Source organism: Giraffa tippelskirchi, chromosome 2, assembly GCF_054371585.1.
Source record: "Giraffa tippelskirchi isolate mGirTip1 chromosome 2, T2T-mGirTip1v1.2.pri, whole genome shotgun sequence".
NCBI classification, from domain to species: domain Eukaryota; kingdom Metazoa; phylum Chordata; class Mammalia; order Artiodactyla; family Giraffidae; genus Giraffa; species Giraffa tippelskirchi.
The window spans coordinates 91035433-91059736 of record NC_137276.1 but is presented as its reverse complement, the minus strand read 5'-3'; the positions used below and the strand labels follow the sequence as shown (position 1 = coordinate 91059736).

Sequence of the window (24304 nt, the reverse complement as noted above, 5' to 3'; positions counted from 1 at the left end):
CCTATTTTAGCTCAGCACCTCAATGTGTTATTTCATAGGAATTTTCTTCTTCTCATTATTATTTTGAATAACTAATGCATCTACAGTGTACAAAACCCAAAAGATACAAAAGTGTTAGGTTTCTCTTCAATTCTTAAGAGCCAGTCATACTACCAGTTTCTTCTTTAACCTTCCAGAATGGCAGCACACCATCTGCCCTGCACCTTGGTCTTTTTGTTTAGCAATATATCTTGGAGATCATTCCATATCAGTACATATGATGCTGTTTCATGAGATGCCTGTGGCATGTTTTATTTAACCAGGGTATCAATTCATTTGTTTCAATAAATATCCTTCATATGTATAAAATCCTCAAATATCTGGAATCAAAATTTTGCCCATAAAACTGGTGGGTCAAAGGGTATTTGAATTTTCAGCTTTGATTTTTACCATAAAGTTGTCCTCCAAGAAGTTTCTAGAAACTTTACGAATGAAGACCATGACAGCATTTACCACCGGGCTTCAGACTTGTTCAGACATGTGCTGAGTAACAGGCAGAAAACTAAAGAGGTGTTAGCTGGGACCCTGACAGTGAGAGCTACTCTGTGTGTGTGTGTGTGTGTGTGCGCGCGCGCGTGTGCACACCTGCATGTGTATATATGTGTGACGTGTATATGGTAAGAAGTTCAAAGGAGAACCATAAGCCAATTAATTAGGATGCTGTTTAAAGCTCTAATAATGAATGCAAGCATTAGTGGTTTGAATAAAGCTCCTTTGCTTTTATTATTCATTAGAAACTGGCAGTAAATAATAGGCTTGAATTGCATAGCCCTGATGCTGCTAATCAAAGCACAGAGCATTTCTTAAGATCATGAATTGTTACTCTTCACAACAGGAGCAAAAAGAGAATTTGGGGTTTATGAATTGTTAACTGGTTCACCAGTTAGCCTCTGTTCTGGTCTTGGGCTAACTCAGAGGGAAAGAGGCTGGATGTTACATCTTGAAACTGGAACTCTGTCTTATTGGGTGGGACACAATTTCCTCAAACTCCCAATATCATACCTACCTGGAGTCATTGGGATAAGTGGTCCAGCCTAGATTAAGAAGCCCTCAGTCTTCTTGTTGGGCTTCCCAGGTGGCACAGTGGTAAAGAATCCTCCTGCCAACGCAGGAGACACAGGTTCGATCCCTGGGTTGGGAAGATCCCCTGGAGAAGGAAATGGCAACCCACTCCAGTATTCTTGCGTGGAAAATTCCATGGTCAGAGCAGCCTGGTGGGGCTACAGTCCATGGGGTTGCAAAGAGTCAGACACGCCTGAACACACATGCACAATCTCCTTGTGGTAATGGTTGAAGATGTTCAGCTGAAAAAAAGATTCTTTTTCCAAGCAGAAGTGAGCTTTGCCTGTGGCCAGGAGGCTATTTTTTCTCTGCCATCTTAGCAAGTTGGTGCTGGGTTAGACCGTGTATCTTTCCTTCTTCACCCCACCTCATTTCCATCCAGCATGTCATATTTCTCTCCCTTCTCTCCACTTCTGTCCCCACTCACATTTGTCTGTTTTGGAGGGACCTTCTCTTTCCTTGGTGTGTCTTTTTCCATGCAAAGGGAAAGAAACAAAACATGAGTTCTCGTCCCTTCCTTTCACATGATAAAGGCAGAAGTTAAGATGAACCTTTCTCTTTCACCCTTCCTTTGGTCCTTTCTCCTCTAGTCCCTCCTCCCCTATTTTTGAAGCTCTTTTTGGTTTCTGGTCCCCTGCCATGTGAAAGGAGGAGGTGCTCCCCTCTGCTTGACTCCACCTTCCCTTCTCATGTCCTCCCAGCTCCATGCTCTCTGCATGCATCATTGACTCGGCCAGAAACTCCCATGACTTTTCCTGGCCAGAGGATGCCTGCATCTCCCTTACATCACCTTTCAGTGCCCACTTCACCTGGCACTTCAAGAGTAAGGGCTTAGCACTGCCAATTAGCAAGGACAGTGGATGGTGGTTTAGTCACTAAGTCGTGTCCGGCTCTTGCGACCCTCATGGACTATAACCTGACAGGCTCCTCTGTCCATGGGGATTCTCCAGGCAATTCTCCAGGCAAAACTAGAGTGGATTGCCATTTCTTTCTCCAGGTGATCTTCCCTGGAGATCCAGGAATCGAACCTGGGTCTCCTGCATTGCAGTCGGTAAACCGACTGAGCTAAAAGGGAAGCCCTAGGACAGTAAAAGACGTTTTTAAATAATGTACTAGCGAACACAATTGTACTTTATAACAAAGTTTTATTAGGATTAAGTCAAATTAGAAAACTTCATGCTCTGCCGCTTGCCATATTTATCTGGAATGACCAGGATATACTTAGCTGAGTAGAAAATAATTTGTGCCCCTGGATTCTACTGTTTGGAAAGCAAGAGGATTGCTGTGCATAGCGGCGTGCCCGGCACCTCCATGGTTCATGGCGAAAGCCTGAAGACTTGTCAGCAAAGCATATGTTACTTTCAAGTTTTGGGCCCCAGGAAGACGCTCATCCTCAGATGCAGACTCCTCAGAACCTGGGCACCTATGACTCAGGCTGCCCTTTTCGGGCTGACCTTTTTGGAGTCAGATATGAACATCTGTTATTTCAAGAGAAGCTGAGTTTGAGGTATCTTAATGGCTTAAAGGCACAGGTCGTGCAGCTGAATTAAAAGCTGTTGTGTTGGTCTTTCCGCCGCAGGTCACGAGCCACGTCTTGTGAGGAGGGTGCTGATGCTGCGTCCTTGGCGCTGCGTGGGGTCTCTGCGCATGCGCAGTCCTGCTCTTCTAGCACCCGCACGGCGCTGCTGTTCGCAGGTGAGAGCTATGCCTGGAGAGGAGCGTGGGCTATGGAATCTCATCGCCCCACAGACAGAAGGACCTGCCACAGACACAAGAAGTGACTCGAATGCAAGCAAGGATAGGAAAGCTGAAACCCGGTGCGGGGACGGGGTCCCGCCAAGGTGGAAAGCGGCACTGCGTTTAGTGCGGAGTGCTTCCCAGCTGTCAGGAACCCCTTCAAGCAGTGGGAGGAGCCGCTTGAAGAGGCTGTCCAGGAGGACGGGGTTCCCACGCACCAAGGCCATCAGCAGTGGTATGGAGCATTTATCTGGACAAATAGCCCTGGATCACTAGGAGCGTGGGGGACCCTAGGTTCTAAACATGTAAAACGCGTCACTTTCTGAATAAATGGGTATTCCCTTCAGCTTAGGAGCCACGCATTTAAGCTCAGAAACTCTTTTTAAACAGAGTTTTAAAACTCTCCCTAATGAGGGAATAGAATCTCAAATCTGAGGGAAGGGTCAGGAGAGCTGTACACAGAAAAGAAACACCTTGCAGACACGAGAACAACTGTTTCATCCTTCCAGCAACTAGACGCCTGTCTCCTATCCCCACACCCTCCCCACCCTACCCAATTCATTAATAAAAATAGCACTGTCCAAAACTTAAATCAGTTGCCTAATATAGAGAGATGATAATAAATTCTCATTTCTGTGGGCACCAGAGGATGCATGTTTTGAATCTCTCCTTTCTGCTCTTTATACACTTTCCAGCCTCTTTCCATGCACTGGGCCTCATCAGCTTGGCTTGTATTCCTCAGTAAGCCCTGCATGACCTGTGATCATGTCTGCACTGTTCACACCCATCAATTCAGCTGGGATTGACTAGGAGTTTTCTCAAGCTTGAGTTCATAGCTTCCCAGGCCAAGGTCCCCCTCGTAAATGTTTTCCTTGCTTGGAGTCTGGGGTGAAGCTTTCTGGTCCTCCCCAGGAGGGCTGCAGGGTGAGGTGCCTTGCTCCTGGTAATTCATGGCAAGCTCGTCCTGGTTTACAATGCATTCAACATCATCCTCTTTGAGATGTTCCTAGATTTTGGAAAGAAAGAGAGAGAGGTCATTTGATAAAAGCAGAAGACAATAGCAGTCCTGCAGTATAGGAGAACAGGATGTTCATTTTCCTTTTTACACTGCCCTGTCTTGACTTGGGTGAAGTTTTTGGTATGCCACATGTAACCTTTTCCATGTCTGCAGGAGTTGTGAAACATTTCTAAGATGACCTTGAAGATGGACATCATCACACAATCATAAGAAGTCTCTAAGTCTCATCAGTAAGAGAACGTGTGCCAATTGAGCATGTCTGTGGGTTAGGGGAGTTAAAATAAAATGCTATGGATGTTTTGAATGGGTATCTAACCTGGATGAGAGGAGTTTTTAGAATTGTTTGACCTCCGAGTACAGAATGAGTCCCAATATTGGTTTTGGAATGCACCAGTATTGGTTTTAATATTTTAACTCAATGTCTGCTATATTTTCTTTGAAAAGTTTCAAATGGGATGATTGTCCCAAGACTAAAAGTGGTTGGAAGTTTCCATGGTGGGTAATGGTGGAAACCAACTAGATCTGTCCAATGAAGTTGTTCTCCCCTTGAAGAAAAGGAATTAAAATCTCAAGTTTTCTTTCACTGGCTTTGGGAAGACCTTACAGAATTCCCTGTAGAATGAGCCCTGGTTAGGTGACCTTCGGTCAGTGGTTTCAAACTTCAGCCTGTTCTGGAATCACTCTTTAAAGCACAGATACTGGGTTCCTGAGACCAGAATTCTGAGGTGGGGCCTGAGCATCTATGTTTAAAACAAGTTTCCAAGTGAGGCTGGAACTGCTGGTCTGAGGACACACTTAGAATCGCTTGCTCAGACTGCTGTGTTCTGAGCACATCTGAGATCTGAGATGACTTTTTCTTTGTTTAGACATGGGGTCGGCCACCTCCAAGGGTGCCACAAACTCCAAGGTTCTGCTCCTCTCCCATCTCTGACACTCTGATTTGCTGTGAGGGAGTCTAATTGCTTCTCAGCAGTTTTTTTATTCCACTCCCTTCAGCTATAAGGCACCCGGCCTAATATTCAAAACCTCAAAACATAGCAGTTTGTGAGGACACATTACTTCTTTTATATTTTTCTAAATTCATTTTATGGTTAAAAATATTGGTGACAGTAAAAAATTTCATTTTTAAAAAGAAGAATGAGCCCACATCAGCAACAATGGAAAAGAAAAGAGAGAAGCTTCTTGGTGCAGTGAATTTTAAGAACTGTTTGCTTCCTCCTCAAGGCAGGAAGAAATAGCCCCAAGGTTCTGGGTTTTATCAGTATTCACCAACCCTGTCCCTCAAGAGATATTTACTCACCCCATAGGCCTGAGGACTGGTGAGCAGTCGGGAAATTGGGCCACACCATTCAGGTAATGTCGTGGTCAGTGGAGGACCAGAGTGGGTTAGAATTGGTTTCAGGTATCTGTGAGGCCTGTTAAGGAATACTTGCCACAAGGAAGTCAGGATTGAGTTTCTCACATAGCACAAACCTTTGCATGCAGTGAAAGATAGTTATTTTTTACCTTAAAATCCCCTACTCCCTCACTGAGGAAGTAATGTGGCCTGCACAAATTTGGCATTTATATTCTTTGATCCGCACACTTTCCCAGCGCTCCTGGTAGTCTTTAATCATGGGGAAATGGCACCTGGACCAGCCGACGTCAGAGAGGTGTAAATGGTCCTCTTCTCCTCTCCTCTCCCACTCAACGTCTCCTCTGCTTAGAGAATGTATTCTTAAGAATTATTTGAAATAACAGCATAAAAGATTGTGTTTTCCTAAAACTGCACACACAGCTTAAACCACTGGTAATTTTCACACACAAAAAAGCAAGAGGTATTTCATAAAACGTCCCCTCATTCGAGAACTGGGTAGTGAACACAGATTGTTTGCCAAAGTAGTTTATTTTCACTATTCAACACAGTCACTTTATACTTCATACATCAATGCGTTGCCATACAAAATTATGTAAATAAGCTGGAGCTAGGTTTATTCTACTGTCTAGCACCTGTCTTTCTCCTCTCTTCTTCCCAAAGTGCTCTAATGAGTTAAAAGAAAAACCTGCTCATCTAAAGCCTTTAGGTTTCCCTCCAATCTAGCAATAATGAAATCCCTAGAGGCTGCCGCCTCAGGTTGCCTTTTTTCTTTTTTCCTCCCAGAAAGGTAGCGAAATTATTTCACCATTCCATCAGAAACAACTTTCAAGCTTTGTATTATTTCCTCTGCTGGAGAATAGTTCACCTCGTCAACTTTCTGAAATGCTATAATAAATAGGGAGAGGGGGAAAAAATGGAAAGCAGTTAATGTTGGCTCATGAAGATGCACACTCACCCCCAGGCACTCAAGACAAGAGAAGATTTTAGTGGAGGCTCTACTGGAGCCCATCCATGGGTGGACAACACCACTCCATTATTCCGGGATACCCTGAGTGTGTGGGACAGAGGAGCATGCAGCCGGCAGGGGCCAGGAATCTGCTGGCCTCTGGCTTTGAATCATTCACCCCCACAGTGGGGACAAAGCAGGAGAGGCTCATGAACACAGCCTAGTTATGATGTGAGGAGAGCTACTGAAGAGATACTTAAGAGGGTCTGTGATTGCAACTGCAAGTGGAAAACTTGACGACTCCTTTCAGATACGCAGCTGTTGTGCTCAGTTGATGGGGAAGATATTAAAGTTCAGAGCCTGGCATTGCCTGCGACATCTTGCAAGTCTGTCTACAACTCTGGAAAGCTCTTGATGATCTTCCATTAATTTTTATTACGGAGTGTTATTTCCTTCATTTTATGGATGAAGGCATTGAGGCCTAAAGATACGATGATTTTAAGTAATCCAGAGGCTCCCTTTGCTATCTGCATCCACAACCATCATATGCTAGCAGAAGGGAATTTCTCAGGGTGGAATTGAGCATGTGACCAGTTGGTTCTTCAGGGAGAAAAGCTTGCAGACCACACCCCTGCTGGTGAGCTGTGACCTGCTCAGGCAGGAGCATATGGTCTAATAGGCTTTATGGTGTGCATAGGTCAGGGGAAAAGATTTTTTTTTAATAGGGAGCTGAGATGGAGGATACACACACACACACACACACACACACACACACACACACACACACATAACTGGAGTGTAAAAGAAAATTCAGCCAATTTTATTTCCAGATGGAAAAGTGACAGATTCCCAGGTGGCACTAGTAGTAAATAACCCACCTGCCAATGCAGGAGACACAAGAGATGCAGGTTTGATCTCTGGGTCAGGAAGATCCCCTGGAGAAGGAAATGACAATCCCCTGGAGAAGGAAATGATTCTTGCTTGGAGAATCCCGTGGGCAGAGGGGCCTGGAGTTCTACAGAGGAGCTATAGTCCATGGGGCCGCAAGAGTTGGACACAACTGAAGTGACTTAGCAAGCACAGCACATAAATCAAAGAAAATCCAGCCAATTTTATTTCCAGATGGAAAAGTGACAGCAAATAAGCAACATTTTTAGCGATGTTGTATAAGTAAAAATGGGGTTTGTCAAGGTTCTAAGTTTAGGAGAGGCATGGGCAACTTCCATTGTTTGAGATTCTCAATATAAAAATCAAAATGCCAAGACCATGTCACAAAAGGAAAACACAAGTTTAAAATTGCACAATGAACATTTTCTTCTTTTCATCCCAGTGTTGTTGCTTAGTGGCTCAATCGTGTCCGACTCTTTGCGACCCCATGGACTGTGGCATGCCAGGCTTCCCTATTCTTCACTATCTCCCATTTGCTCAAACTCATGTCCATTGAGTCAGTGATGCCATCCCACCATCTCTGGATCCTCTGTTGCCCCCTTCTCCTCTTGCCCTCCATGAGGTATCTCTTTAACTCTCTATGTCTTATTATTGGAGCTAACACTTAATCACTTACTTTGTGGCTTTCTGTGAATGTGAGGCCTGGACAAAATGGGCTACCATTTGGTCCCTCTGGACAGGCTCTGGGATTCCCAACTCAGAAGACTTGTGTACAACTGGCATCTCTGCCCCTTCACTGACTCTATGACCTATGGTCTAGCAACTGACCCCTGGGAGTCTCAAGTGTTGCTGTGAATATTAACTGACATAATGTGGGAAAATGGTGTTGCACTCTCTCACATGCCATTCAAATGCGATTTTATAAAAAAAATTATTTCTTAAGTAATACTTTTTGGAGAAAGTGGTGCGTCGATTGTTCACATAACAGAGGAGAAATGATGCTAGGGTAGAGATGAGAGAAAGGCACTCAGCACTTGGTGTGGTATCAGGAGTCACAAGCTAGTAGTTAGTAGTTGGAAAATTTAAGCTGCTCCTGCAGCAAGAATAGCTATTTGGGTTAAACATTATTGTATGGGGGGCTGGTGTCAGGCGGTAGGTGAGAGGTAGGAGAATTTGTTGTCATAAAACTCTTCTTCTAGGAAACTCATGATGCCATTCTGGCTGTGTCTCAGTAGCTTCAGGTCAAGGAAATAACACATACATCCTGTGGCAGTGAATGGAATGTGTAAGCACCGTCCACACACACCACGTGCAGCAGGGTCTATGTTCGCCAACATCTTAGTTTGCCCAGAGCTTGCCGTATATAATGTTATGTGCTCAATGGATGTTTATTGAATTTATGATCTAGGAAAATATTCAGGGGTGCTATGAGTGATGGAGGTAGATTCTGGGTGACTGTGCCAAGGGAAGAATGAAGGGGGCAGATGACAGCCAACAGATGAGGATTTCCTGAGGATAAAAGGCTGAGGAAGTTCAAGTCAAAACCGACTTCTTGGGACTAAGTTTTTAGACAAAAGGGACCATGTGGTAATGACACAAGATAAAGTGGCTAGAAAACAGCCATTGTATCTCACTTGCTCGATCATTCATTTGTTCCTTCATAGACTCACATGTTTTTATTTTATGTGCAAAACTAGTGAGGTACCCACATAAGAAAATTAACAGTTACATTCTGGTGGCTCACATGGTAAAGAATCTGCCTACAATGCGGGAGACCCAGGTTCAGTCCCTGAGTTGGGAAGATCCCCTGGAGAAGGGAATAGCAACCGACACTAGTATTCCTGCCTGGAGAATCCCATGGACAGAGGAGCCTGATGGGCTACAGTCCATGGGGTTGCAAAGAGTCGGACACGACTGAGCAACTGTCACTGTATAGAAAGGAAAGTGTTTTTGCCATATATTCTTGTCTCTAGGTGGTGGTCACCTTGAGGGTAGGGCTGTCCCCTTCACCTGGTACAGTGGTTGATACATTTCAGATGTTCAAGTAATAGTTGTTGAATTAGTGAAGACAGTAAGCTCGAAGAGAATAAAAGAATTGCTCAGTGGAATTTAGCCAGTTAGTTATTGGAAGAACTAGCCTTGAGATCCCAGACATTTCCATCACATTGAGCATCTTCCTTCTGTTACAGAGACACTGAGTAACAGATCTCATCTGATTGGATAACTGATTTGGAATGGGGAAATCAGTGACCTTCTGAGTTCTTCATTGCTGAGAAGGGTCTGGAAAGTGGTTAGATCTCCAGGGTTACTGGAATTATTAAAATAGTAAGAAAACTCTTTTGATCTCCAGAAAACCCCTACTGCTGATTTTGCAAAATGGGTTATTTTTCTTATCAGGTTCTAGTATATGTCTGGAGAGAGAGAGATTCCCCACTGGGTATTTTTGGTACAGCTAGTTTTGCCTTTCTAATAAGTTAGAAATACATCGAGATGAAATGTTAGGCTCTGGAGGGAAAAAAAAACAATGACTTTTCTCATTTTTAAAGGGCATGAGTTTGGAAATAGCAGTTTGGTTCAGGAGATGTAAGTAAAAGCTGAAGCTCTACCCGGAATTTAACATGCGTGAAATAGGAAAGACAATTAACTCAGGCCAAAAGAGAAAATGCATCTGCTATCAGCAGGTCCAGACCTAAATTTAGTGCTTAACTGAACTAACTTCCAAAGTACATGGTGACATTGATTTCTCTCTTCTATTAGTTTTTGCTTTATTTTATTTATTTAAAATTTTTATTGGAGTATTATTGTTTTACAATGCTCTGTTGGTTTCTGGTGTACAACAAAGTGATGAATCAGCCATATGTATACACATATCTCCTCCTTGAAGCTCTCTCCCCTCCCCCTCACATCCCATCTCTCTAGGTCATCAGAGAGCACCAAGCTGAGCTCCCTGAGTTATACAGCAGCTTCCCACTAGCTAGCTATTTTACACATGGTAGCGTATATTTGTCAATCCCAATCTCCCAATTCTTCCCATCCTCCCCTTCCTCACTGTGTTTACACATCCATTCTCTATGTCTGTGTCTCTATTCCTGCCCTGTAAACAGGCTCATCTGTAAAATGTTTTGATTATTTTAAATCATCATTTTTTGTCCATTGTCTTTGGGGTCTCAAAGAGTCAGACACGACTGAGTGACTTTCTCTTTTCACCTTCATAAAACTACGTCCCATTTGCTATGGACTTGCTGAGTCCCCACACGGTTCTTTACTCAGCATCTATGAACAGATCTAGCAGAGGACATCCCCAAATTGTACACACCCTTTCACTCTTTGATTTCAATGTACAAATCACACCCTTTATGCTTTGTTTCACAGGAAATGGGGGCTAACAAGTTGAGTGTGTTCCCCCTCTTTCCTTTGGATTTATTGGATTCTGTAATTAGACACTCACTGTCTTGCCATCTTGTCTAAGGATGTGATCAACCATTCTGCTAAGTTGTCTTTGAGGTTCAGGTTGGAGAAAGGCTTTAAGAGCCCAACGAAAGCCCTCCTCTTTAAGCTGTTTCATCACTCTGTTCTCTCTCGCTTGACTTCAGTTCTGCACTGGGCGCTCACAGGGAACATAGGGGTGGGATCCTATCCCAGCAACTACTCTATTTCCAGAACAACCTATCAAGATGGCACCTTCTCCTCCTAGGCTATCCATGAAATTCTGGTTTAAAATCAAGGAAAGGTAGAAACCTGCTATTCACACACATGGGCGAACATGTATTCCTTTGGTTGACAATCCAACCTTTACCATTCTAGAGGAAATTGCCCTAGATAACTGCTGGGGCAGAACGGAAGTCTGGATAAACACTCTGATGAGTAAGCAGAACTGTCTAGAATAAGCTAGCAAGGAGTGACTGTAACCTCCTTCAGCTTGATCTCTGAGCTCTGCCACTCATGTGTCTTGGTCTCCCTTCAAGGTCAATATGTACATACCTTCCTGATAGCATTTATCACATTGTCTTGAAGTTAATTGTTTACATCTCTTTCTCCCTCTTTAGATTCTAAGCTCCCTGAGGGCAAGGATGTACCTGTGTGCGTGCTCAATCTTTTCAGTTGTGTCCAACGCTTTGTAGCCTGCCAGACTCTATCCATGGGATTCTCCAGACAAAAATACTGGAGTGGCTTGCCATTTCCTTCTCCAGGCGATCTTTCTGATCCAGGGATCAAACCCACATTTCCTGCATTGCTTATCCACTGAATCACTTGGAAAGCCAGAGGGAAAGAAATTTATTATTAAGTAAAATCTTTTATTGTAAAATGAAAAAGGGATACATCAAACCTCACAAGCCTAATGTATTATATCTAAATGGAAGCTTCCAGATTTCAGGAAACAGAACTATGTGGCCTAACCCTTGAAGCCCTTTCCAGGTGTCTCATCCTAATCAAAACTTCTTCCTTTCCCCAAAAGTAACTGTATCCTGACTGTTACACTAATCACTTCTTTGAGGTTTTTTCTTTTTATAGTTTTGTCACTTAAATGTGCATTCTGACACACTACAGTTTGGTCTTGCCTGGTTTAAAAATGTAAAAATGCAGAAAAGCAAAATGGCTGTTTGAGGAGGCCTTACAAATAGCTGTGAAAAGAAGAGAGGCGAAAGGCAAAGGAGAAAAGGAAAGATATATCCATTTGAACGCAGAGTTCCAAAGAATAGCAAGGAGAGATACGAAAGACTTCCTCAGTGATCAATGCAAAGACATAGTGGAAAATAATAGAATGGGAAAGACTAGAGATCTCTTCAAGAAAATTAGAGATACCAAGGGAATATTTCATGCAAAGATGGGCTCGATAAAGGGCAGAAATGGTATGGACCTAACAGAAGCAGAAGAAATTAAGAAGAGGTGGCAAGAATACACAGAAGAACTGTACAAAAAAGATCTTCAAGACCCAGATAATCACGAACGTGTGATCACTCACACTCACCTAGAGCCGGACATCTTGGAATGTGAAGTCAGGTGGGCCTTAGAAAGCGTCACTACGAACCTAGTGGAGGTGATGGAATTCCAGTTGAGCTATTTCAAATCCTAAAAGATGATGCTGTGAAAGTGCTACACTCAATATGTCAGCAAATTTGGAAAACTCGGCAGGGGCCACAGGACTGCAAAAGGTCCGTTTTCATTCCAATCCCAAAGAAAGGTAATGCCAAAGAATGCTCAAATTACCGCACAATTGCATTCATCTCACACGCTAGTAAAGTAAAGCTCAAAATTCTCCAAGCCAGGCTTCAGCAATACGTGAACCGTGACCTTCCAGATGTTCAAGCTGATTTTAGAAAAGGCAGAGGAACCAAAGATCAAATTGCCAACATCTACTGGATCATCAAAAAAGCAAGAGAGTTCCAGAAAAACATCTATTTCTGCTTTATTGACTATGCCAAAGCCTTTGACTGTGTGGATCACAATAAACTGTGGAAAATTCTGAAAGAGGTGGGAATACCAGACCACCTGACCTGTCTCTTGAGAAACCTGTATGCAGGTCAGGAAGCAACAACTAGAACCGGACATGGAACAACAGACTGGTTCCAAATAGGAGAAGGAGTACGTCAAGGCTGTATATTGTCACCCTGCTTATTTAACTTATATGCAGAGTACATCATGAGAAACGCTGGGCTGGAAGAAGCACAAGCTGGAATCAAGATTGCTGGGAGAAATATCAGTAACCTCAGATATGCAGATGGCACCACCCTTATGGCAGAAAGTGAAGAAGAACTAAAGAGCCTCTTGATGAAAGTGAAAGAGGAGAGTGAAAAAGTTGGCTTAAAGCTCAACATTCAGAAAACTAAGATCATGGCATCTGGTTCCATCACTTCATGGCAAATAGATGGGGAAACAGTGACAGACTTTATTTTTCTGGGCTCCAAAATCACTACGGATGGTGATTGTAGCCATGAAATTAAAAAACGCTTACTCCTTGGAAGGAAGGTTATGACCAACCTAGACAGCATATTAAAAAGCAGAGATATTACTTTGCCAACAAAGGTCCATCTTGTCCAGGCTATGATTTTTCCAGCAATCATGTATGGATGTGAGAGTTGGACTATTAAGAAAGCAGAGCACCAAAGAATTGATGCTTTTGAATTGTGGTGCTGGAGAAGACTCTTGAAGTCCCTTGGACTGCAAGGAGATCCAACCAGTCCATCCTAAAGGAGGTCAGTCCTGGGTGTTCATTGGAGGGACTAATGTTGAAGCTGAAACTCCAATACTTTGGCCACCTGATGCAAAGAGCTGACTCATTGGAAAAGACCCTGATGCTGAGAAAGATTGAGGGCAGGAAGAGAAGGGGACGACAGAGGATTAGATGGTTGCATGGCATCACCAACACAATGGACATGGGTTTGGGTGGACTCCGGGAGTTGGTGATGGACAGGGAGGCCTGGCGTGCTGAGATTCATGGGGTCGCAAAGAGTCGGACACGACTGAGCGACTGAACTGAACTGAATTGATTATATCTTTTAATCTATAGATTACTCTTCTACCCTTTTCTTTATAATTTATCTGCTAAAGAACTTGGGCCATTTGACCTATGGAGTTTCCCATAGTCTGAATTGCTGGTTGCAAACTCACGTGCAACCCATCATGTTCCTCTGCCCTTTGTATTTCCTGCAAATTGCCAGCTGGATCCAGAGTTGGGATCAGACTCAGGTTCTATTTTCTCCCATCAGGAAGACTTAAGAAGGCACAGCATATCTGGCTGTCTCTCTCTGTGTGATCTCAGCAGCCACTGATGTGTAATACCTATATCTATTTGCTGACTGGGATATGCAAACAGTGAAATTCTAATTTTATCTTTTTATTCTTTTATTAGGTAGAATACTTTTATAAAGAGACAGTTTTCATTTGTCCTATTGGAATGTTCAGTGGAATAGTCAATATAGGAAAGGCAAAATAAATGTTTGATTTATTCCATCTGTTTACTAGTTTACCAGATAGCGATTGGCTATGACTCCCTAAAAATGACTTTTTCTTTGCTTAAATATCACCATGAAATAATGAATTTAAATGAATTTGATTGTAATTATTCCCATCATTGAAGGTCAAACTGAAGCTTTTTGGTCAATGGGAATCTTCAGATTGGCTTCTGAGTCCTATTGACATAATGCTAGTATATTTGATAGCTTCCTTGTCATCTGTATGACAAGTTGTAGGTTCATCTTGTACATTTCCTGTTTTGGACCTCAAACCAGCTATTTGTACAACATTCCTTGGTGTTTTTTTCAGTGAGAAATGGTATTTTAATATCACAATCTGGGCATCAAGTGTTGCAGTATACCACGGGGTGCTGGTAAATGTTAAACAACTGACTCACTTGAAAAAAAGGGCAGATTTGTAGCATTTCCCAATTTCCACAGCGTGAACACTCCCATTATGGCTTATTCTACTATATCAACATGAAGTCATTAAATGTTGATCTGGGCAAGATGTGTACAACCTGTTCTTACCAGCTCTTGTAAACCAGCTTCACCACACCACTGGTTATATATCTCATGAGTTCCTATTGATGCTTCCAATTCAGTTCAAGAATTTATGATTCTCAAGTACATAAGAAATGGATAAAATTAGAATATTCTGTAATGACTCATTTGTTTTATCCATAGTATTATAGTAATCTCATAATAATAGTACTACCACCATAATAATTACAGAATATGGATATTTTATAATATTTAAACATTTTTGCTTATCCTTCTGCCATTCTAGCTTATTAAATAAAGAAAATCTACAGAACTATACATAGTTGTGCTATATTTACACAGTCAGAACATATAACCACAACATTCTATATTCTCTCTCAGACCTCATTAAATCTTAGCTCTACAGGTAACTATATATTTAATGCTCACCTTCAGGCCTTATGTCAACGTCTTCCTAGTCACTTGGATTGTCTGAAGCTTGTTCTTTAGTAGATTCCTCAGGAAGAATTCATGGGAACGTTCTCTGAGTTCGTGCATATTGATAACAGTGCCCTTTATATACTGAAAGTCTGTTTTCTGGAAGCAAAATTGTTGACCTATGCTTTGTTTAGTTGATTACTTAAACATGTTTTTATTTTCTTTTGACATAAGGAGTTGCTCCTGAACAGTCTAATGAAAATATAATTGTCTTTCCCTTATAAACCATGTATTTTTTCTGCAGATGCCCAAAGGACTTTTTTTTTTTTAAAGTTCATTAATTTCACTAATTTTTTTTCTGATATTTGTTGTTCCTGATAGATAGTCTCATGTACATGGTGTGCTCTTTCAGAGTGTAGTTCCCAGCGTGTAAAGTGTGTTGTGTTTCAGGAAAGCTCTTTTGAATTAGGACTTCTCTTGTTTCCTCCTTTGCTTTTCTTTTTCAAGAATTCTTTTTTTGTTCCTGAATGTTCAGTCTTCTTTACCTGTCTTCATTTTTTTTTTCACTTTCTCTTGAACTTTTTAAATCTTTTTTCTTCATTTCTTTTTAATGTAAAACACTTTCCTTTTACCTGAAATTTCTCCTAAGGTATTATCCATTGTGTTTATTTGCTTGTGTAGCCCTTCTGATTTGCTATTCATTTCTGAAATAATTTTTTGTAAGCTTTTAAATTGTCTCCAGAGTTTTTTCTTATTTTGATTTATTTTCTTCTTTCATATCTTGTATCATTTTCTTAGTGTCCTTTAACCTGTTTTAATATAGTATGTTATAGTTTTGATCTATTTATGGGTACATCTTTCTGGCATTTTTTCATTATTTGTAGAGATGTTAATCTGTTCCTTATCCTCTTTTTTTTTCCCTTATAATAAGTCTCTATGGGATTTGACTTCTTTTCTATTGTTCAGTTTTATGCAAAATTAGTTTTCCTGAACTTAAAGAATGAGGCAGGGCTCAGGAAAGCTGTCCTGACTTCACAGGGCTCCCTCTTCTGCTGTGTTTATATAATGGTAAACATGGCATCCTGCATTCTGAGCTTTCCTGCCCTGTTTCTTATGCCCACTGGCTCCCCCCACACCCCCATCAGCTGATTTGGACCTTGCCTTTCCAATCGTCACTATCATCTCTATGCAGCTCAATTTTGATGCCACTCCAAGGTCCTTTCTCCTGAATGCTGCACACTGACTCCCTGAATGCTTTCAGGGAGCCCTCTGAAAAAATACCTATGTGCTCATCATTTGTAAATAATTTTAAGAACTCTCAGGGGTTTTGACTGCTCCAGAGATTGAAAGACTGCTGTTGCCACTGTCTTCCTCCCAGAACCCTCCAAGACTGTATTTTATTTGATCTTATATCCTTGGTAATTATTAATAGTATCTAGCACATTATTAATGAATGGGGATGTGGTCTAGCTAGATTTGTAAATTGTACTCTGTCTGACATGCCTAAGCTAACTGGGAATTGCCCATAATTCAACCACTGTAGCTCTGATTTACCAGAATGAACTTCCCATGTCACACCAGGTGAGTCCAATGGCACCTGGAATCATGGTTCTTAACCTCCCCTGGTCTTGGACTAGCATCTCTGAAAACACGCCTGTGTGCTCATCATTTGCATACAATTTCACAGGACATTTTAGAGATACCTTAAAATGTATCCATGCTCCCCTAGAGGTCCTGAGCTAGGAAACTGGCAATTAAGTATTAAGGACCAAGGCAGACTAAAGGCTGATAAAATGATGTGGTTGCTATCCTATTTGTATAGGGAGTTGGTTTTTATCACTGGTATCTATAAGGCCTACCTATTAAATATTAATTCTATTAGCTCCAGATAGATAATCCAGGGGCAGAGAAAGGGCAGTGGAATTTGTTGGAAAGGTTAAAGGAAAGAAGACAGTTGTAGGATACCAAAGCAGCCAATGTAAGTAGGGCAAGTGGACGCAAGATAAACAGAGGGAAATATTGGAATCATGAGGCTGGAGGAAAAGAAACCTGAGAGTTCATCTGATCCACAGCCTTGGATCTAAATACAAAAGAAAGTCTAAGTCTGGAGTTTCTCCAAGTGTGGTCACCTGATATCTGTATTAGAATGGCTTTTTGCTTCTTAAAATGCAGATTTTCGGCCCCTTGACCCTGACACCCTGGGTAGGGTCCTAGCAATCTGCATAATAACAACCCCTTGAAAACCACTAAGTGGTCTAAGTGATGCGGAGCAGAATGAAATGACATCTTGTCTCTTGAAGGACTCTGGTTGTGGACGTGCCACATCTATGAGCTACACTGTGCAATAATAACAACCATGACAATAATGTTACTTTTACTACCATTGCTTCTCCTCCTACTATTGTGTCCTGAAGATTTTTCCCTTTGGGCACAGGATGGGATCACAGATTTCCAGGAATCTTTGCTGTCTATCAGATGCAGTTAAGTCCATTTGCACCATAGAGAAGGTTACACACGGCTCATTGTTTTGAGAGAAAACATTTCTGGAGAAGAATGCTGCAGTTACTCACACAGAGCGAAGCTTGGCTTTTCCTAGCCTTCTGGTTGTTAGGGGAAGTGCTGCCAAAGACCCAGACCCCCTCCTTTAGCTCATGGTGATTTCAACCAGAGGCTTTTATGGGTCACTTGCCTTGCAGTGTTTTGAAGAACTGGGCTGTGAGAAGTGACTCTGCACCAGCATTCCAAGTCTCCACTCTGGTTTGGAGTGAAATTTTTATTTGATTTCTGCCCCCACCCCCCAACACTGATTGAATGTGGTCTTGTGAGTGCTGGAGTCTCAGCTAGCTACCCCAGAGTTCATATTTAATATGGAGGTGGCTAAGCCTGCCCAAACCCTCTCTGGCTCATCCATGAGGCTGGACCCTTCTGCTGGACATAAGAATAGAATGTATGCCTAAGGGGGACTGGTCCTCCTGTGGACATGGGCAGGATCCCCCATGTACTCATCTTCTGCCTTGGGGGAAGGGGAATAGTTACTTCCCTACTGGCAGCTTCAACGTGGACCATGGGTCAGGATGCCCAGAGCACAGAGCTAAAGAGGAAACTACCTTCAGTGCTTTCACGGGGAGGAAGGCAGCAGACACCAAACACAGATGGCTGAGGTTCTGGCTTGTGACTGCCTCTCAATTTGAGCAAATGTCTTCAACTCTTGGTGCCTCTATTTTCTCATTACTAAGGAGACTCATGATGCTCCGGTAGGTCTGGTTAGGTAATTATTTAGAGATTGCAATTACCTTGTATCTTTGATTACCAGGGCTGCATCACAAAGTACTACACACTGGGTGGCTTAAAAATAACAGAAATGTATTGTCTCACAGTTCTTGAAGCTAGGAGTCTGAGATCAAGGTATGGCAGGGCTGGTTCCTTCTGAGGGCTCTGAGAGCCAAGCTGCCCCCTGCCTTTCTCCTGGCTCCTAGTCACGGCCTGAACTCCTGAGTGTTCCTTGCCTTGTAGGTACATCCCTGCATCACTATCTTCACCTTCCCATGCTGTCCCCCTGAGTCTTCACAGGATTGTCTTTACAAGCAAACCAGTGTTATTGGATTAGGGACCCATCCCATTCCAGTATGACTTTGTCTTAATTTAAATAATTACATTTGCAAAGCACCTATTTCCAAAGAAGCTTACATTGTGGGGTATGCGGGGTTAGGACTTCAATATATCTTTCAAAGATGCTTGCTCCTTGGAAGAAAAGCTATGAAAAACCTAGACAGCATATTAAAAATCAGAGACATCACTTTGCAGACAAAGGTGCATATAGTCAAAGTCATGGTTTTTCCAGTAGTCATGTAAGAATGTGAGAGTTGGACCACAAAGGCTGAGCACCTAAGAATTGATGCTTTTGAACTGTGGTGCTAGAGAATGCTCATGAGAGTCCCTTGGACTGCAAGGAGATCAAACCAGTCAACCAATCAACCCTGAATACTCATTGGAAGGACTGATGCTGAAGTTGAAGCTTCAGCACTTTGGCCACCTGGTATGAAGAGCTGACTCATTGGAAAAGACTCTGATGTTGGGAAAGATTGAGGGCAGGAGAAGAAGGGGCAGCAGAGGATGAGATGGTTAGATAGCATCAATGACTCAATGGACATGAATTTGAGCAAACTCTGGGAGATAGTGGAGGACGGGGAAGCCTGGTGTGCTACAGTCCATGGGGCTGCAAAAAGTTGGACATGACTTAGTGACTGAACAACAACAAATACCTTTTGAGGAGGGGGATATAATTCAGCTCATAACTTCCTGCTTCTTCTGAATAATCCCATGTCTTCAGTGTATTTTTTATTTATTTGTGGGGAGTAGTTAGACAGGCTGGGTTTGAATCACAACTCTTATTATCTGTGAGTAAGCCAATTTCCTAAGCTCTTTCAGCCTCATTTTTGCCATCCATAAAATGGAAATAGCTTATAATAGTGATCTCATAGGGGAGAGGATTAAATGAGATAAAAAAGCACAGGTCTGGGCACATAAAAAGTGCTCAACAAACATTAGTTAACATTATTATTACTAGTTTTCGGTGTGTCCTTTGAGGAATTGTAAGTATTAGAGATATATTTAAAATGTCCCCCAATTCACTCACCGCTGACGTGGCCTGCATTCCTACTGTTTCTTCTGCTGGCTACTACACTGACTATCAGAAGATTCCCTTGTGTTCTTGGTGCTGTGTCCTGCACAGAAGTGCCCAGGGAGGCTCAGCTCACTGTTTCATGTCAGCAGGGCTTCAGATGGAGCACTTACATTCCGAGGCACCTGACATGGGAAGGACCTGTCTCCACGGGGTAAGACGTTTGCTTGGAAGGGAGGTGTTTTCATGTTGGGCATCGGGTTTTTAAGGTCACCTTAGAGCAGCCTTTTCTCATCAATGTGTTCTTCTGAGCCCTGGTTGTCCTTGAGGCCAATCCTGCTTTCCTATACTCTGAAGACACTGCCTCTTCCTGGCCATTTAGTGAACTTCTAGTAGAATGCACATCCCTTGGCTCTTTGAGGAAAACAAATCTCTCTCTCTCTCTCTCTTACACACATACACACTCCCCAGCAATGCTCACTGCTGTAATCCACTGAGTTTTTTCATGTACGGGAATCAGGATATACAACGCTGGGTTATTTTGAGCTGTGGAATGAAGCCTGTTCATGAGACATTAGAAAATCTTTTTCCTTTGAGAGCTCACAAGAGGAGAGCCCTGTGTTATTACAGGGTCACTTGTCATAAATAATCTCACTTTCCTCTCCAGGCACATTTTTCTCTCAGATGCAGTCACTTGCAAACTTTTTTCCCCACCTCTAACCCCTACCTGGAAATGCATTTTACAATTACTTCTCAGTACATGTCCTAACATCTACAGAGTGATAAAACTGAAGATACTTGTGTGGTCCAGTTAGATCTATTCCTATTCCTATTTTTATTTCTAGTCCTATTCTCCCATCCTATCCTATCCCATTCTCTCTGTCCTCTATTTGCTTATCTTGGGCATTACTAGGATGCACCAATACTCAGGTCTCCTGTCTTTCTGGTACATCAGCATCTTTGAAGAAGGTACACAGGCTTCTTTGAAGTAACTAAAGCCACATCACTAACTCTGACCAATGTTCTCTGGTCATGGTGCATGCATGCGTGCTAAGTCGCTTCAGTCGTGTTCAACTTTGTGTGACCCCATGGACCATAGCCCACCAGGCTCCTCTGTCTATGGGATTCTCTAGGCAAGAATACTGGAGTGGGTTGCCATGCCCTCCCCCTGGGGATCTTCCCAACCCAAGGAATGAACCAGCATCTCTTGTCTCCTGCATTAGCAGGCGGGTTCTTTACCGCTGGCGCCACCTGGGAAGTCCCTGGTCATGGTGACTAGTATCATTTCAGCATTGAAACACAGGAAGCCAGCATCCCTCCAGCTGACTCTTCCTGCTATGGTGACCCAAGGAGGCCTCAGGTTGAGATGGTGCTTGCATCACTGAGTGGCCACATGGAGGACTGCCACTCTAGAGGGTCATCTGCATCCTTAGCAGTCTTTAAGTAAGAGAGAAATAAAAGTGTTTGATGGGCAACTGAGATTTGGGAGGTGTTTGTTACTACAGGATAGTCTGTCCTACTCTAATGTGGTATTCCTGCATATTTCTTTTCTTTCTTTCTTTTTGAAGAAATGTTGATCTTGAGTTATTGAAATGATTCCATGACCTTCTATGGATAGCCTTGTACAGTTTGCAAATCATTTTCCCAAAGCATCTGCCACATTAACAGCCCCAAAGTTTGGAAAGAGTGAATCCCATAGAGGAGGGTGAGCATACACTAGTGCAGTCTCTCCTCAGGGTTTCAAGTGCCAGGGTTGGATGACTTAAGGACAGAGTGGTTGTGTGATTTGAGACTTAGAGAGATAGGATGCAATAATTTTGATGGGGAGGCGCCACAGACTAGTTCCAAAGGTGACTGAGTGGTATTCTGTGGGATTTTTTTGCTTTTTGGATGTACGTGGATCCAGATTCAGGCCTCATATATGCTACATTTTATTAGTATCAATAGCTTATGTGTATTGAGAACCCAAATTACAAATGTATCCTGCTTATTATTAAAAGAAGTTGGAGTACAAACACATGACTGCTACCACAGTACTGTCAAGTGGTGAGATCAGAGGCCTCCACCATGGCTATGTCCTGGGTTAGATACTTGAACTTCATTATCCTCTGCTGATACCACATACCTTCTCAACTCTGTTCCCCATACTTGTGAGGCACTGATTCCTGTTTATGTGTCACTGAACCTCTGGGCCTTTGCATATGATGTTCCTTCCATTTGAACAGCTTTTCTTTTCGCCTTGGCACTTGGAAATCCTACATTCCTTCAGATACAACTCAACTGTCACTGTGAACCAGGATCTCCTTCATTGCAGGCGGATTATTTACCAGCTGAGCTACCAGGGAAGCCCCTCTGAAATTCTGTTGATCTTTTATTTACTCATCTCCTAGGACTTTCTGTTCTCTACCTTTTAATTATTAAAGTTCAATTCTTCTCCTCCAATCCCACCTTGGGCCGGAGATGCTCTCTTTTAGCTTTTTCATCTTGGGGTCCTCTATGAAATTCCTTCTAAATAAAGAGCTTCCTATGAATAACAATAACCATAATACATACCCCAAAGTTAGAAGATTCATTAACTGAAAAAAGCCAAGTTGGTTTACAAAGACTTGCAAGGCCTTTGTAGGCTACTCACAGTTTCCATATTTACCAAATACTATATAGATTTTTTCTTTGCTGTTCTGTTTCCTTTACTGGGAATGTCCTTCCTCACTTTGTCTTTGGAGGAGGTCCATTTATTCTTTAAAGTCCAAGTGATAGATTGCTTTTTGCCTATCCAATATCCAGTCTCCCTTTTTCCCTTACAGTAGCAAGAGGTTCTATTTCCTCAGTAGATTAGGTGGCCAATGAAAAGGAAGAAGTTTGCTGGGTAGAATTTCTAGACAAGCTCTGCAAAAAGCATCAAGTTTGTCCTTTCTCCCTTCTTGCCTGGGACTTGTATGTGCAGTCTGAAGCTCCAGCAGCCATTTTGGGGCCATGAGATAAGTTTGATGATAGAAGCTGTATACTAAGGATGGTAGAATAGAAAGATAGGAGGACCACAGTAATATTGATGACATTCTAGAAGTCTGTTACCAGCTGTAGGTTGATTAATACTGGACTTCTTTTACATGAGATGAAAACCTCTATTTTGATTAGGCTCTTGTTATTTGGATTTTTGTTACATGCAGCAAATCATAATCCTAATGGATGTACAGCTCAGTTCTTCTTTATCACTATTCCTGTACCCTAACTAGGGATTTTTTTTTAAAACCGTGGTTCCCATAGGCCTTCACTCAACTTTCTGATTATATTTATTGTAATATATAAGAACTATTTGACTATTTATCTCCTCCCTTGTTAGACTGTGAGCTCCTTGAGGGAGGAAAGTTGTCTCATTCCTTTCTGTATCTGCAGTGTTTAATGCTCAGTAGACAGAATGAATCCTCTCAATTGATGTTTGTTGAATTGAATTAAGATTTGAAACATATTTTGGATTTTCTGTTAACATGCAAATTCTTTTGGAAAGGGTATTATCTGAAACTTGAACCTTATTCAGGATTTAGCTGGCAAGAAATAACATCACGGTCAATGTATGGCAAAAACTATTACAATATTGTAAAGTAATTAGTCCCCAACTAAAATAAATAAATTTATAAAAAAAAAAAAAAAAAAAGAAATAACATCACGGGAAATGACACCAGACAGGGGCCTTTGAGAGGAGGGTGTGAGGGATGAGTAGGGCCGGACTGGCCACAGAAGGAAAGGTGGGAAAAACCACAGCCATGGGTTTCAGCCAATTTGGATCTCCCCAGGGCAGCTCTTGTTTGCCGTTATGCTTTTCCGTACACAGAACCTCGCTGCTACCTGGAAATCCCTAGAGGAGTCTGCCTGCATTGGAATGCTTTACCTCGACCCTCCTGCCTTCTGAGAGGCAAAGCTCCTCTCCCGAGACTGGGTATCACAGATAACTGGCTCCTTGGGCACAGCTGTGAGTGCCTCTCATGTGCCCCAGCCCTGTCCCCTTGGTCCTCCCAAACCACTTTGGAAGGGTCTGTCACTCTTGAGTTGCAAGATTAAATGAATGAATCTTTGGATAAGATGCTTTTGGGCGCTAGATCAAAGTCTTGCCTGCTGGGGCTCTGGACCCCTTTCAGAGTGAGTATAAAACCTGTGCCGCTCTTCCAGTGAATTACGGGGTGCAGAAGGAGAGAAATCTTGTATATTCACTGTATCTACACATCTTCTCAGGAGCAGAGCTCAGGTGACCTCCTCGAAAACCAGCACACAGAAAATGGAAAGATGCACTTTCTATTAAAACCGTTCAAAAATTTTATTGCTGTAGACAAATATGATCCTTTGGCTAAATAAAACCACTAGAGAGCAAATTAAGCCATGCCACCTTATATGATTATTCCCTCCTTGTAAAAATAATAAAATATATTTTTGGTAGCTTTGCTCTGTGTTTGTATGTCTGTTTTAATAAAAGGTTCCAAGGTCTTTTTGTTGTGTGTGTGTGTGAGTCAAAGATCTGGATATTAGCCAAACTAGTGGCAGGAGCTGTCCCACTTGCCACAGAAAAAGAAGAAAAAACACCAAGTCATTATACAATTTCACCCTCCTAAATCAAACCTTCCATTTGCCACGATTATTTACCATTGCTTTGTAATTGTGAGCAGACAGCTGAGTAGGACTGGAAGTCTATTCATTCTTTAAAGTGACATAAAGTGGCACTTGGAGTCCCAAATGATAATTGTTCTTTTCTCCTTGTTAATACTCAACCGTG

General features: G+C 42.3%; 1 protein-coding gene across 5 annotated transcripts in view; it reads right to left on the bottom strand.

Annotated features, from left to right (window-relative positions):
- Nucleotides 1–2229: 2229 nt before the first annotated feature.
- Nucleotides 2230–24304, bottom strand: part of SLC9A9 (solute carrier family 9 member A9) — a 634995-nt gene continuing 612920 nt past the window's right edge. For 2 of the 5 annotated variants that reach the window (XM_081569480.1, XM_081569477.1), the window contains exons 15-17: nt 5157–5262; nt 3715–3844; nt 2230–2860 (exon numbers count right to left, since the gene is read on the bottom strand). In XM_081569480.1, coding sequence (XP_081425606.1) covers nt 2682–2860; nt 3715–3844; nt 5157–5262 — 415 coding nt within the window. In that variant the 3' untranslated portion in view covers nt 2230–2681. Of the gene's footprint in view, nt 2861–3200; nt 3845–5156; nt 5263–24304 lie in introns of those variants that run through there. The other 3 variants (XM_081569479.1, XM_081569478.1, XM_081569481.1) reach the window with 2 other exon arrangements.